This window comes from Pristiophorus japonicus, chromosome 14 (assembly GCF_044704955.1).
Source record: "Pristiophorus japonicus isolate sPriJap1 chromosome 14, sPriJap1.hap1, whole genome shotgun sequence".
NCBI lineage: Eukaryota > Metazoa > Chordata > Chondrichthyes > Pristiophoridae > Pristiophorus > Pristiophorus japonicus.
This window is the reverse complement of record NC_091990.1, coordinates 124,397,345-124,413,797: the sequence shown is the minus strand read 5'-3', so window position 1 is coordinate 124,413,797 and position 16,453 is coordinate 124,397,345. Positions and strand designations below refer to the sequence as shown.

The 16,453-nt window shown below is 44.7% G+C and overlaps 1 protein-coding gene across 6 annotated transcripts in view; it reads left to right on the top strand.

Moving 5' to 3' along the window:
• The first annotated feature begins 2,898 nt into the window (after positions 1-2,898).
• LOC139280082 (src substrate cortactin-like) overlaps positions 2,899-16,453 on the top strand; it is an 85,083-nt gene continuing 71,528 nt past the window's right edge. For 2 of the 6 annotated variants that reach the window (XM_070899581.1, XM_070899579.1), the window contains exons 1-4: positions 2,908-3,044; positions 4,449-4,570; positions 12,155-12,238; positions 14,192-14,265. In XM_070899581.1, coding sequence (XP_070755682.1) covers positions 4,562-4,570; positions 12,155-12,238; positions 14,192-14,265 — 167 coding nt within the window. In that variant the 5' untranslated portion in view covers positions 2,908-3,044; positions 4,449-4,561. Of the gene's footprint in view, positions 3,045-4,448; positions 4,571-12,154; positions 12,239-14,191; positions 14,266-16,453 lie in introns of all 6 variants that reach the window. The other 4 variants (XM_070899577.1, XM_070899576.1, XM_070899580.1 and 1 more) reach the window with 4 other exon arrangements.

Sequence of the window (16,453 nt, the reverse complement as noted above, 5' to 3'; positions counted from 1 at the left end):
GGAATCAACCTAGTGAACCTTCTCTGAACTGCCTGCAAAGCAAGTAAATCTTTTTGTAAATATGGAAACCAAAACTGGACGCAGTATTCCAGGTGTGGCCTCACCAATACCCTGTACAACTGTAGCAAGACTTCCCTGCTTTTATAAGCTGGTTTGATAGGCAAGTATAGAATATGTCTTAATTCCCCGCTCCACTCCCACTCTGACCTCTCTGCCCTCGCCCTTCTCAACCGTTCCAAAGAAGCTCAATGTAAGCTCGAGAAACAGCACCTCATCTTTCGATTAGGCATTTTACACTCGTCTGCGTTCAATATCGAGTTCATCAACCTCTGACCCCAATTTTTGTACAGCAGCTGTTGATAGCTCTGCCATTCCCATTTACACCTCTTCTAGACCCATCTTTTGTTTCTAAACTTGTTCCATTACCACCTCCTTTTGCCTTGCATCATCATTCCTTTTGTCATTTGATCTCTCCTGCCTTCCACCAGACCTCCCCTTTTGTTTTTTCCTCCCCTCCCCCCTTTCCTGGCCCCTGCACTTAAAACCTGTTACATCTCTAACTTTTTCCAGTTCTGACAAAAGGTCACTGACCTGAAATGTTAACTCTGTTTCTCGCTCCCCAGATACTGTCTGACCTGCTGAGTATTTCCAGCATTTTGTGTGTTTATTAGAGCATATGTCTCACCTGTCCTTCTTCTTCTTAGGCAGTCCCCTGGGGTCGAGGATGACTTGCTTCCACACTAAAATGAGTTTCAGGTGACTGATGAGCCCAATGCGGGATCTACAGTCTCTGTCACAGGTGGGGCAGGTGGTGGTTGGATGGACGGGTGGGTGGGGTGCTTGGGGTGTCGCGCGCTCCTTCCGCTGTTTGTACTTGGCTTCCGCATGGTCCCGGCGAAGAGACTCAAAGTGTTCAGCATCTTCTCGGATGCTTCTCCTCCACTTTGAGCGGTCTTGGGCCAGGGATTCCGAAGAGTCGGTGGGGATGTTATATTTTTTCAAGGAGACTTTGAGGTGTCCTTGAAGCGTTTTCTCTGCCCTCCTGGGGCTCGACTGTGTTATATAGTCCAAAAGGTCATCAACTACCATTGTAATCCAGCTCTTCACTTCCTTCCCCTCCATTATCTGTACTATTGTGTTCTTAGATGCTCTAACAATGATTCCACGAGGCAGTGTGTTGTACTTGAACTGTAGTGACCTTTGTCCTTTATTAGTTAACTACAGAGTGAGGATCACACCTGGTGGCCTGCCTTTTATAATAGGTCAGGGACACCTGTACAGGTCACCTACAAGTCTCCCGCTGCTGTGCCCTCTGGTGGCACACCTTTATATGGCCATGTAAGATACATAACATGTACAAAATCCAGCTTTCTGTCAGTCCTCCCAATCTCTCCCTTTCTGGCTCAGTGCCTGTTTCCATTATATGAAGCATCCTGGGACCTCCTTTACATTATATGTTCTGTATCAATCCAAGCATTTGTACGTGTTAGAAGAGGATGGGGAAAGATTTCTCTGACACATTTTTATTGACATCATCTATTGAGATTTCAACACCATGTTCTTTATATATTTTATGGGATTTAGCTTTTAACTTTAGTATAAGATTTACGAAAGCTTGGAGCAAACTATTGTTTGTCTCTCAGGCACTTTAAACCTTAAGCACAGCCCTTTTAAACATTTTGAGAAAGCTGACACTCCTAAACGTATTTTCAAAACATTAAAAAATATACTGGTGGGAGCAGAGTTCTGTGCACATGTCTAACTAAATCCCTCATCCATGCCTCTAGACTTGACTATTCCAACGCACTCCTGGCTGGCTTCCACATTCTACGCTACGTAAACTAGAGGTGATCCAAAACTCAGCTGCCCGTGTCCTAACTCGCACCAAGTCCCACTCACCCATCATCCCTGTGCTCGCTGACTTACATTGGCTCCCGGTTAAGCAACACCGCGATTTCAAAATTCGCCCATCCTTGTTTACAAATCCCTACATGGTCACGCCCCTCCCTATCTCTGTAATCTCCTCCAACCCCACAAATCCCACCCCAGATATCTACGCTCCTCTAATTCTGCCCTGTTGAGCATCCCTGATTATAATCGCTCAACCATTGGTGACCATGCCTTCAACCATTGGTGACCATGCCTTCAGCTACCGAGGCCCCAAGCTCTGGAACTCCCTCCATTAAACTCTCTGCCTCTCTTTCCTCTTTTAAGATGCTCCTTAAAACTTACCTCTTCACCTGTCCTAATGTGTCCTTATGTGGCTCGGTGTCAAATTTTTGTCGTATAACACTCCTGTTAAGTGCCTTTGGATGTTTCACCACGTAAAAAGCGCTAAATAAATACAAGTAATTGTTGTTGCAATCAGAGTATGATTCCAGCCAGGCAACAATGGCTGTTGGTTGTGAATCACACTCTGCATTGAACATACTCAGGCTATCAGCGCAGTCTGCAGCCTCAGGCAACCCTGAAATTAATTTCTGGAACATGTGCTTCCTTTATTCCCCCCTCTCTTCATTCATTAGTTTTGTACTCTAGGGGCTACTAGTGCAAGTACGATGGGTCTATTTATAGATTACTGATAATCGCACGCTGCATTGCTTCGGCGTGCTACAAAGCAGCATTAAACTGTACGAGCAAAAAAAAGAAACCAATGGTTTGAAAACAGACCAGGAAAAATGGAAGAACCTTTTAAATTGTGTGCCAGATATTGAAATAGGACAAATCGAAAAAATCGTGTTGTTAAACTCTGTGTGCAATTTTTTTTTAAAAGGGTGCTCCTGAATTCAACTCTTTTTTTTTAAAGAAGCGGCGGGTGTTTGAAAACGCCATGCATGCAATGTTGGGTTTTGGAGCCTGCGGGATCTGAACAAGGAGCTTGGGATAGAACAGCTGATTTCAGCATGTGATCGGTGCAGGAAGTGTGTGTGAACCAGAGACGGAAACTGCAGCCCAAGGATTCAGCAAAAAAAGAGAGCGAGAGATTGGGAACTGAGAGAGAGAGAGAGAGAGAGAGCGGAAACCAGCGCAACTTTAGGTGCAAGGTGAGTGATTGGATATTATATATACATATATAAATATAGTCTGTAGTTTAGAGGGAAGGGAGGGCAGATCTCCATTTACTCTCCTCTCTGTCCGAGTGTTTCTGTTTGTGGGATTGCTGCATTCCTTGACTCCGGGAAGTTGCAATGGGGATTGAAATGTACATTTTTACTCTTTTTTTTTGATTTATTTTAATCCGAAAGAAACTGAGGGGAAGGAGTGTGAGCCAGATTCTGATTGTAGCCTTATTGCATTAAATGCATTTGCGAGGATGTATTTATATACACACACACATATTATATATATATATATATTATATAGAGGGAGACGTGCCTTTCACCCCAAATCCCTGACTGAGGAGTGCTTTGTCTTGCGCTGATTGTGGGCGAGCTGCTGCGGAGCCGCCCCCTATTCCATTGCAAAGGTTTCCCCTCTTGCTGAGACATGGGCGGGGTGGTGGAGGAGGAGAGGGGGGTTTGAGGGGTTGGTTCCCAGGAACTGATCGCAAGGGAGACGGGGTGGGGCTGCTTCTGGCTTCGTCCGTCTGGGTCTCTGCGGAATCGCAGCCACAACGACCAACTCTGTTTTATTTTGCTCTTACTTTTTGCTTGGTCTTACTATAAAGTTGCTTTTTTAAAAAAGTGGGATTTTCTCTATTTTGGACAGAATGGCCTTTTTTGAAAGGTAATATTCCCAGAGAAAGAGGGAAAAGTTAACCCCCAGTGGAGCTACTTCTGGACATAGTTTTGTGGACTATGTGTTGTGACTTTAAGAGCACTGGTTCACATAGTTGGCACTGCCAAGATCAGATTGTTGCCAGTAGTGATTTATTTTTCCTAATTTAAATCCGATTGCAAACCCCATCTACATCTCCAAATAAGGGGCCGGCCAGTTAGGACTGAAAGAAAGACTTGCATTTATATAGCTCCTTTCATGACTACCAGCACTTTACAGCCAATGAAGTACTGAGATAAGGAGAAATTTCTCAGAGTTGTGAATCTTTGGAATTCTCTACCCGAGAGGGCTGTGGATGCTCAGTTGTTGACTATATTCAAGGCTGAGATCGCTAGATTTTTGGACTCTAAGGGAATTGCAGAATATGGGGATAGTTTTGTCTTGTAACACTCCTGTAAAGTACCTTGGGACTTTTCACTACGTTAAAGGTGCTATATAAATACAAGTTGTTATTGAAAGTGGAGTTGAGGTTGAAGATCAGCCATGATCTCATTGAATGGTGGAGCAGGCTCGAGGGGCCGAATGGCCTACTCCTGCTCCTAATTCTAATCTAAAAACTTTCAGTGAGTGAAAACCCAGCTAGTCTCGTTGAAAATAGTTAGTCTTTTTATTATGATTAGATGGGCTGGCGTTCTGATTAATTTCTTCTTTACACTTGTGATGATCTCCAGATAATGTTTGCAAAACAAAATGATAAACTCCTGATAAACAAGGGAAGAAGGTCTCATTCAACATGAGTTCTGAACCAAATGGCATCTGTGGGAGTACAGTATAAAATTGTTTGATGCTTAAGGTAATTCTTCAGCCTTATTTTTGCTGTTCACTGTAAACGGCAGCTGTGTTAATAAACAATGTTTTATTCAGAATTTACTGCACTGTATTTTACTGGTTAGCCTCAAATGAATCTCCAGCCAGTAGCATTAATAGAAGTTACTTTTATATAGCACCTTCCCCGACCTTTGCACACAGCAAGTTTCCCACAAACAACAATGGAATAAATGACCAGATCCTCTGTTTTTAACGATGTTGCTTGAGGGTCAAATGTTGGTGAGGACACCAGGAGAAATACCCTGCTCTTAGAATCAAAGAAGGAGGCCATTCGGCCCATATAATCTGCACCGGCTCTTTCGGAGAGTAACCCAGTTAGTCCCACTCCCCCGCTCTATCCCCACATCCCTGCAATTTTTTCTCCTTTCAAAGCTTACTATTGAATCTGTATCCACCACCCTATCAGGCAGTACAGTACAAATTCTAACCACTTGTTGCGTGAAAAGGGTTTTACCTCATGTTGCCTCTGGATCTTTCGCTAATCACCTTAAATCTGTGCCCTCTGGTTATCATCCTCGAATAGTGCAGTGGGATCTTTTACGCCCTCCTGAGAGGGAAGACGTGACTTATATTTAACGTCTCATCTGAAAGATGACGTCTGGGACAGTGCAGCATTCCCTCAGTACCGCACTGGGAATGTCCGCTTGGGTTATGTGTACGAGTCTCGAGTGGGACTTGAACCCATGACCTCGGTGCTGCCACTGAGCCATGGCTGACGCCTACACTGAAGTACCTGCCAGTTAGTATTTTCCATCGTTTCTTCTTCATTGTGGGAGCGAACGACACATTTTACACTGAATGCTCACCTGTTCCTGAGGCCGGCCATTTCTAGATTCGGATGACGACTGGCAGACATGTTCTTCCCCAGAAGCTAGCCATTTCACTTCTGGCTAAAATAAGTAGGGAAGTGACGCAATGCGTTTATTTTTAAATTGGGGATCTCGTAGAAATGCTTTTGCTGGTAAGTTCCTTTGTTATGAGCTGCCATCCCCTTGGTGAAAGGAAAGAACAATATTTGAAATCGAATACTCCAAGATGTGCCTGTAATTTCAGACAGCAGTGTGACATTGGATCTGGTGATTGAAGGTAATCATTGTGATTAATGGCTGCTACCAATAAATATTAAACTTCCCCTTTAAACTAGCACCATCCCGTGAAGATAACGTTACATTGAAACATTTAACCGGCAATTTTGGACCAGTGACGATAATTAAGACATGGATTTCTGATTCATTACACATGGCTCAGTGGGTAGCACTCTTGTCTTCTGACTCAGAAGGTTGTATGTTCAAGCCCCACTTCAGAGACTTAAGCACCTAATCCAGGCTGGCACTCCAGTGTCAAGAAATCTGAGGGAGTGCTGCACTGCCTGAGGCGTTAAACTGAGGCCCCGTCTGCTCTCTCGGGTGGGCGTAAAAGATTCCATGCCACTATTTGAAGAAGAGCAGGGGAGTTATCCTGGTGTCTTGGCCACCACGTTTCCTTCAACCGACATCTAGCAGATTATCTTGTCATTTATTTTTGTTTGTGGGAGCTTGCTGTGCGCAAATTGACTGCTGTGTTTCCTACATTACAACAGTGACTGCACTTAAAGTACTTAATCGGTTGTCAAGCAATTTGGGACGTCCTGAGGTTTTGCAAGATACTATATAAATGCAAGTCTTTTGGACACATTTTGTCCTCCCATTGATTTTTCTCCCTGTCTACATTTACCCCAACCCACGGTTGAAGATATATTCACTGATTTGGGGATACAATTCCATGGGTGCCGGGTGCCAGGCACCATCCAGGATCTTATACACTCTTGTGGGCAACCCAGACAGAATCTGTCAGTTTGGTGGGTTTTATGACCCTGATCGCACACAGGCACTTTGCAACAGAGCCACTGGATAGTGATTAGAACTGAGGATAGTTGGCTGTCCCACCTCCCCCACCCCCCCTCCGCCCCTGCCCTTTTCCTTTTCCTAGTCCAGGAGTCTAATTGTAGCACCCTTACCACTGCCCAAGGATGAGCTCAGCTCAATCAGCATGGGGCAGTGATTGGACCTGAATCTTCCTGGTGCTATGGCTCAGGACTGCACCAGAGTGCCAGGAGATATAATCAGGGGAGCTCTAGAAATCATTGAAGATTGCTCTGCTTTTCAGCAACCCATTTCCGTGCTAATTGACGGAGGCGTTGACAGGATAGATTGCGGAGATGATCAACAACAACAAACACTTGTATTTATGTAGCGCCTTTGACGTAGTGAAACGTCCCAAGGCACTTCACAGGAATATTATGAGACAAAATAACTGACACCGAACCACATAATGAGAAATTAGGGCAGGTGACCAAAGGCTTGATCAAAGAGGTAAGTTTTAAGGAGTGTCAGAAAGGAGGAAAGAGAGGTAGAGAGGTTTAGGCAAGGAATTCATAGAAACATAGAAATTTACAGTGCAGAAGGAGGCCATTTTGGTCCATCGTGTCCATGCCGGCCGAAAAAGAGCCGCACAGTCTTTGGTCAGCAGCCCTGAAGGTTACATATAAAGCTATGAACAATGACGGAAAGGCAAAGAGCACCCAGCCCATCCAGTCCGCCTCACACAACTGCGACGCCCCTTATACTGAAACTTTCTACACTTCACCCCAACCAGAGCCATGTGATCTCCGGAGAGGCAAAAACCAGATTTAAAAACCCAGGCCAATTTAGGGAGAAAAAAAATCTGGGAAAACTCCTCTCCGACCCATCCAGGAGATGACTCTGGCTGTATTCGATTCCATGCAGTACTTGGCATTAATACTGGGCCGCCCAATAAAAGGTCATCCAGTCTAATCCCAATTACCAACTCTAGGTCCATAACCCTGCAGGTTATGGCACTTTAAGTGCCCATCCAACTATCTCTTAAAAGTGGTGAGGGTTTCTGCTCCAGATCCCAACAACCCTCTGCGTAAAGAAGCCCCCCTCAAATCCACTCTAAACCTTCCACAACCCACCTTAAACTATGCCGCCTCGTAATAGACCCCTCCACCAATGAAAATACGCCCTTACTATCCACTATATCCAGGCCCCTCAATATTTTGTACACCTCAATTAGGTCTCTCACCCTCCTGTTCTAATGAGAACAAACCCAGCCTATCCAATCTGTCCTCTAAGATTCTCCATTCCAGGCAGGTAAATCTCCTCTGCACCCTCTCTAGTGCAATCATGTCCTTCCTATAATAGGGCGACCAGAACTGCACGCAGTACTCTAGCTGTGACCTAACCAAAGTATTATACAATTTTAAGAATAACCTCCCTGCTCTTATATTCTGTGCCTTGGCCAATAAAGGCAAGCATTCTTAACCACCTTATCCACCTGGCCGCCTACTTCCAGGGATCTGTGGACCAGCACTCCAAGGTCCCTTTGTTCATCTACACTATTAAGTGGCCTATCGCTTAATGTGTATACCCTTTCCTTATTAGCCCTCCCAAAATGCATCATCTCACACTTCTCTGAATGAAATTCCATTTGCCACTGCTCTGCCCACCTGATCAGTAGATTGATATCCTCCTGAAGCCCATGACTTATTTCTTCATTATCAACCTCACAGCCAATTTTATTGTCGTATGCAAACTTCTTAATCAGATTCCCTATGTTCAAATCTAAATTGTTGATATATACCACGAAAAGCAAAAGACCCAGTACTGAGCCCTGCGGTACCCCACTAGAAACATCCTTCCAGTCACAAAAACATCCATCAACCATTACCCTTTGCTTCCTACCTCCAAGCCAATTTTGGATCCAACTTGCCACTTTGCCCTGGATCCCATGGGCTTTAACCTTCTTGACCAGTCTATCATGTGGGACCTTATCAAAAGCTTTACTAAAGTCCATATACACTACATTGTATGCACTATCCGTATCGACCCTTTTGGTTCCAGAGTTTAAGGCCGAGGCAACAGAAGGCACAGCCACCAATGATTGAGTGATTATAATCGGGGCAGAATTAGAGGAGTGTAGATATTTTGGTGGTGGGGTTGTGGGGCTGGAGGAGATTAGAGATTGGGAGGAGTGAGGCCATGGAGGGATTTGAAATCGAGGCGTTGCTTAACCGGGAGCTAATCTAGGTCAGCGAGCACCGAGATGATGGGTGAACGGGACTTGGTGAGAGTTAGGACGCGAGCAACCGAGTTTTGGATCACTTCAAGTTATGCTGCGGATATGTGGTCAAAAGCTCATTTCAGGGTCAAATATGACACCAAGTTTCTGAGCAGTATGGTTTAGCCTCTGACAGAATTTGGGGGAGAAGGATGGAGTCAGTGGCTAGGGAACGGAGTTTGTGGTGGGGACAGAAAACGATGGCTTCGGTCTTCCCAATATTAGATCAGTAAAAGACAGGCTCCTGAAACTCTCACTGGTAGGTGTTCAGATCCCAGTTTCCCCTGCCCCCTGGATTTTCCAATTTACAACTTTCTGAAGGCATCACTCCTGGCAACAGTTTGCCTGAAACTGAAACAGAAACAGAGCAGAACATGCTGGACGTACATAGTAGGTCAGTGAGTAAAGAGACATAACAGGACATCTTGCGGTGCAGTCCTTCATTGGACTGGGTCGAACGTGTGCTGTCTTTTCCCTTTACAGATCCGTTCTGTATTTCCAGCATACTGTATTTACTTCAGATTTCTAGTTTATTCTTTTTTCTCAGGTAGGTTAGCAATATATGTCAAATACAAATCATGGGTTTTCAACTGGGGTCCATACGAAAAAGAAAGATAGAAAGATTTGCATTTCTAGAGCGGATTTCACAACCTCCGGACGTCTCAAAGTGCTTTACAGCCAATGAAGTGTAGTTACTGTTGTAATGTAGGAAACGTGGCAGTCAATTTGCGTACACAAGCTCCCACAAACAGTAATGTAATAATGACCAGATAATCTATTTTTGTTATGTTGATTGAGGGATAAATATTGGCCAGGGCGCCAGGGATAACTCCCCTGCTCTTCATCGAAATAGTGTCCTGGGATCTTTTATGTCCACCTGAGCAGGCAGACGGTTTAACATCTCATTCAAAAGACGGCATCTCTGACAGTGCAGCACTCCCTCAGCACTGCACTGGAGATGTCAGCCTAGATTTTTTTTTTTTTTAAATGGACTCAAGTTCCTGGAGCGGGACTTAAACCTACAGCCTTCTGACTCCGAAGCGAGAGTGCTACCCACTGAGCCACAGCTGACACTGATAAAGACCCTAAGTAGCTCCCGAGGTCATGAGGTTTCGGAACATTTCTCTCTTTGACTTAACTTAAAAACTGACTGCAAAAGCTTCTATAGATACGCAAAGAGAAAAAGATTAGTGAAGACAAACGTAGGTCCTTTGCAGTCAGATTCAGGTGAATTTATAATGTGGAACAAAGAAATGGCAGACCAGTTGAACAAATACTTTGGTTCTGTCTTCACGAAGGAAGACACAAATAACCTTCCGGAAATACTAGGGGACCGAGGGTCTAGTGAGAAGGAGGAACTTAAGGAAATTCTTATTAGGCGGGAAATTGTGTTAGGGAAATTGATGGGATTGAAGGCCGATAAATCCCCGGGGCCTGATAGTCTGCATCCCAGAGACTTAAGAAAGTGGCCCTAGAAATAATGGATGCATTGGTGATCATTTTCCAACAGTCTATTGACTCTGGATCAGTTCCTATGGACTGGAGGGTAGCTAATTTAACACCGCTTTTTAAAAAAGGAGGGAGAGAGAAAACAGTTAATTATAGACCGGTTAGTCTGTCATCAGTAGTGGGGAAAATGTTGGAATCAATTATTAAAGATGAAATAGCAGCACATTTGGAAAGCAGTGACAGGATCGGTCCAAGTCAGCATGGATTTATGAAGGGGAAAGCATGCTTGACAAATCTAGAGTTTTTTGAGGATGTAACTAGCAGAGTGGATAAGGGAGAACCAGTGGATGTGGTTTATTTGGACTGTCAAAAGGCTTTTGACAAGGTCCCATACAAGAGATTGGTGTGCAAAATTAAAGCACATGGTATTGGGGATAATGTACTGATTGGGGATAATGTACTGACGTGGATAGAGAACTGGTTGGCAGACAGGAAGCAGAGAGTCGGGATAACGGGTCCTTTTCATAATGGTGACTAGTGGGGTGCCGCAGAGCTCAGTGCTGGGACCCCAGCTATTTACAATATACATTAATGATTTTTATGAAGGAATTGAGTGTAATATCTCCAAGTTTGCAGATGACACTAAGCTGGGTGGCGGTGTGAATTGTGAGGAGGATGCTAAGAGGCTGCAGGGTGACTTGGACAGGTTAGATGAGCGGACAATTGCATGGCAGATGCAGTATAATGTGGATAAATGTGAGGTTATCCACTTTGGTGGCAAAAACACGAATACAGAATATTATCTGAATGGATGCAGATTAGGAAAAGGGGAAGTGCAACGAGACCTGGGTGTCATGGTACATCAGTCATTGAAAGTTGCCATGCGGGTACAGCAGGCGGTGTATGGCTAGGAGATTTGAGTATAGGAGCAGGGAGGTCTTACTGCAGTTGTACAGGGCCTTGGTGAGGCCTCACCTTGAATATTGTGTTCAGGTTTGGTCTCCTAATCTGGGGAAGGACATTCTTGCTATTGAGGGAGTGTAGCGAAGGTTCACCAGACTGATTCCCGGGAGGGCAGGACTGACATATGAGGAGAGACTGGATCGACTGGGCCTGTATTCACTGGAGTTTAGAAGGATGAGAGGGGATCTCATAGAAACATATAAAATTCTGACGGGACTGGAAAGGTTAGATGCAGGAAGCATGTTCCCGATGTTGGGAAATTCCAGAACCAGGGGACATAATCTTAGGATAAGGGGTAAGCCATTTAGGACTGAGATGAGGAGAAACTTCTTCACTCAGCGAGTTGTTGACCTGTGGAATTCCCTACCGCAGAGTTGTTGATGCCAGTTCATTGGATAGAAGAGGGAGTTAGATATGGCCATTGTGGCTCAAGGGATCAAGGGGTATGGAGAGAAAGCAGGAAAGGGGTACTGAGGGAATGATCAGCCATGATCTTATTGAATGGTGGTGCAGGCTCGAACGGCCGAATGGCCTACTCCTGCACCTATTTTCTATGTTTCTATGTTTGACTTACCGGCATACTACTTTACTTGTTGTACACTAATAACTACACTTTCTGCAGTGATCACACTGCTTTCCTTTGGGTACCTGACTGTCTTTATGAACTTAGAGGGTCCCTGAAAGTGTCTTAATATTTGCAGGGAATGTTTGTGGGGGTTTTGCACAGGGGTCTCTGAGAGTGTGTTAATGTTTAGATGGAATCTTTGGGACTGTTGTTTTGCAGAGTGAGAGAATATTTACAGGCGCTTCCCCCACACACAACAGTTAGAAATCTACTGGCCAAATCACCCAATTGTTGCAGTGATGTTAGTGTGGTGTGATCTTGATCAAATTAATTATTGAAGATAAATTAATTCTTTGCAGTCGGAATGTGCGTAGTACTGAGCAATAGGTGGCTGCCTTTTAGTGTTTGCTTAGTTGGTGCCAAAGTGGTCACCGATATCTGTTACTTTTCTAGATGTGGAAAGCTGCTGCAGGCCGCACCATTTCTGTGACAGCATCAGATGATGGCGATGACTGGGACACAGACCCTGACTTTGTGGTAAGCTTATGGTTTTCATTTACAGCTTAAAGACAATGAACTCTCAATATATATAACATCTTTCATGATCTCAGGATGTTCCAAAGCACTTCACAGCCAATGAAGTACTTTTTGAAGTGTTGTCGCTGTTGTAATGTATGAAATGCGGCAACCAATTTGTGCACAGCAAGCTCCCACAAACAGCACAAATGACCAGATAATCTGTTATTTTTAAGTGACATTGGCTGAGGGATAAGTATTGGCCAAGACACCGGGGATATCTCCCTGCTCTGCTTCGAAATCATCTTCTTACATGGTTCCTCGTATCGAGGGTGACTTGCTTCCACCAAAAAAGGATGAGATCGCAGGTGTTTCAGTGAAGGACCTGATATGCCAGGTCCTGAACTGCATCCTGAAGGGTAGAAGATGCCTGTGCGTGGATTTTTTTTAACATGTGGTGGCCGTTGCACACGAGCAACCACACGGGCTTGACAGAGCTAGGTCTTGGTCCAATGACGAGGATTAACCAAGACGACTGGAGACCAGCTCTGCTGCGCAGACTTCGTGCGCACACATATCGCAGTCTAGGCTGGCCCGTGCTGCCCCTGGCCCACACCTCTTCTGGGCCCCAAACTCACGTGTCTCCTGGGTACCGATCACAATAATGCCATGGGATCTTTTACGTCCACCCGAGAGCAGACAGGGCCCTCGGTTTGACGTCTCATCCGAAAGACGGTACCTCTGACAGTGCAGCACTCCCTCAGTCCTGCACAGGAGTGTCGGCCTAGATTTTGCCCACTGGAGTGGGACTCGAACCCACAACCTTCTGACTCAGACAAGAGTCTACCCACTGAGCTGAGGCTGACACTGCCACAGTAATGGGAAAGCAGCTATTTAGTAGGAGCTATTTAGTAGGAGCGATTTGTTTTCTCTTCCGCTTCAGGAACACAGCCAGACAATTATTTATTAAAAAAAATATTATCCTTTTTCAAGCACTGTGCAAATCTTAATATTTGAAAATGACACATATGACTGAGCTCAGACTATATTTGTGATCAGTAGGCCAGAACCTTAGTGGCTGATATTGGGCAAGCTTCCTGGTTATCTGCAGAGAGCTCTTTCAGATAGTTGTTGGTAGAGGTGTTTATCCTTAAGGAAAATTGCTCGGTCATACCAAGCAAAAAAAACCCATCTGCTACACTTAAATCTGAGTTCACACTAAACCAGTTGAATGCTCCCAATGTATCACTCAAACCAATTTAATAAATGTAATTAAAAACGGGAATTACTGGAAGTGCAGTGTAGATCAATAAACATCTGACAGAGAATGACAGCTTAATGTTTATAAAAGCTTTTATTTCTTTAGTGCCTTTCATGACCCCAGGATGTCCCAAAGCACTTTACTGCCCATGTAGTCACTGTTCATAGAATCATAGAAATTTACAGCACGGAAGGAGGTCATTTCGGCCCAGCTTGTCCACGCCGGCCAACAAAGAGCTATCCTGACCCGAAGGCAAGAGTGCTACCCACTGAGCCACGGTTGATAATATGACCCTTCATTAGCATCATTAAATTTAAAAAAAAGTCTGACCAATCTCAAGGTTTTCTATTTCTGTAACATCTGTTGTAGCTTGCCTGGTCTCTTAGTTAGCAATGGCACAATGATATTTGTAGTGCTGACTACCTTGAACTCATGACATTGGGTGCCCACCAGTGTTCCCTTTAAGCCGTGCAACTTTCTGGACCTCCCACGCAGCCATCTTGCCGGATTTGCAATAGTAGAAACCGCATGCATGATATTTTAAATGCGCCATGCAGTCTCTTAAAGGGGCCACGCACCCCAAAAAAATGAACGGGAACATTGGTGTCCACTGATGAAATAATTGGTACATCATTTTCACACTTGTCATTGTGTTCTTTCTAATGCTAAAGTGTTTTTATTAATGTTTTCTTTCTGTTCTTGTTGATAACTAGAATGATTTGTCTGAAAAAGAGCAGCGATGGGGCGCCAAATCAGTTCAAGGATCTGGACATCAGGCCCACATCAAGTAAGTGGAGTTGTTCTTTCGTGGTATTGGCGGTGGGGAGGGAGGCTGGCTGGTTCTTTTCGCGAACTCATTCAGTGTTATTTGCCGTTGGAGGAGCTGCCACAGGCTGTGGCATTTTCTGGTTTTATTTCACCCGAGTGCAACCTGCGATCAGTTGCTGGAAATATTTTACTGCCGATGGCTCAGCCATCGGTCGTGCTCTGTCCAAATCCTCTGTCGACTGCCTCTGACGTACTCGTCAAGCTTCTGCGTAAGATGTTGTGATACATTTGTTGCCAAATGAGCTTTGCGCTTGTGCAAGATACTCGCTTAACTTCGGTCTTTCTCTGTCATCAGTTGCACTTTTAATACCCCCCCCCCCCCCCCCCTGCTGAACTGCATGTAAAGCTGAGTCAGTTCGCTGAGAATGAGGAGGAGTGTTGCGAGTCTATATTTCTGCATGCAATCCTGACCACATGCCCTACCTGAATGGTTGTGTACTTACAGAGAGCACGGCTCTGGTATTGTGAACCATTCTGATCAGAAACACAATGCCTGGAAAGGCCGTAATTGAGAATGAGGTGGATCTTCACTTTGGATGATGGTGTAAAATGGATGATAGCAAATCAGTAGCCCATTTTGTGTATTTCCCGATTTTTAGCTATTACCCATTTTACACTATTGCAAAAAGTGAAGCTCTAGCCCAATGTTGTACGTAGTTCAGCTTCAACTCCAAGATTCTGGAGATACTTGCATCATGAGCACCATGATATTCCATAAATCTGTCCACTTATGCTGACTTATCTGTCTAAAAGTATCAGGAGCATTCCCTGACGTTCAAAACTGGTTACTAGTTTGCTAGGTCAGTTGTTCAGTTGAAACACTGTGCAGGAAGCTCTGGTAGGAGGATACTTAATCAGATTCAACAGTCTGGTCCATAGGTCTTTTTCTTTTAAATGATCTGAGGATCATAGGAGCAGGAATAGACCATTCTGCCCCTCTGGCCTTCTCCGTCATTCAATTGGCCCACGGCTGATCTGAACCTCAACCCTATTTGGTTCCATAATCCTTCGATACCCTTACCTAACAAAAACTTATCGATCTCATTCTTGAATGCTTCAATTGTCCCAGCATCCGCCGCCTTTTAGGGGAAGAGAATTATGGATTTCTCCTCCCCTTGGCATGGAGAAGTGCTTCCTGCTTTCCCTCCTAAATGGCCTAGTTTAAGATCGTGTCGCATTGTTCTTTGCCATCGTCTTTATCCTCAACGAGATTATTTTTGGTCCGGAGTGACCTATCGTTTCAAGAAGGCCCTCTGATAATTGGATGTAGATCCCAGAGTGGATCTGGGAAGGATTCTGTAGACCGATCATACATACGGCAAGCTCCCACAAACAGCAATGTGATAATGAACAGATAATGTGTCATGAGATCTTTCACGACCACCTGAGAGAGCAGACGGGACGTCGGTTTAACTGGAGTGTCTCCAGTCCCTGGAGTGGGACTTGAACCCACAACTTCTGACTCCGAGACGAGAGTGCTACCCACTGAGCCACAGCTGACACAGTAGCGTTAAGAACATAAGAACATAAGAATTAGGAACAGGAGTAGGCCATCTAGCCCCTCGAGCCTGCTCTGCCATTCAATAAGATCATGGCTGATCTGGCCGTGGACTCAGCTCCACTTAACTGCCCGCTCCCCGTAACCCTTAATTCCCTTATTGGTTAAAAATCTATCTATCTTTGACTTGAATACATTCAATGAGCTAGCCTCAACTGCTTCCTTGGGCAGAGAATTCCACAGATTCACAACCCTCTGGGAGAAGAAATTCCTTCTCAACTCGGTTTTAAATTGGCTCCCCCGTATTTTGAGGCTGTGCCCCCTAGTTCTAGTCTCCCCGACCAGTGGAAACAACCTCTCCGCCTCTATCTTGTCTATCCCTTTCATTATTTTAAATGTTTCTATAAGATCACCCCTCATCCTTCTGAACTCCAAGGAGTAAAGACCCAGTCTACTCAATCTATCATCATAAGGTAACCCCCTCATCTCCAGAATCAGCCTAGTGAATCGTCTCTGTACCCTCTCCAAAGCCAGTATATCCTTCCTTAAGTAAGGTGACCAAAACTGCACGCAGTACTCCAGGTGCTGCCTTACCAATACCCTATACAGTTGCAGCAGGACCTCCCTGCTTTTGTACTCCATCCCTCTC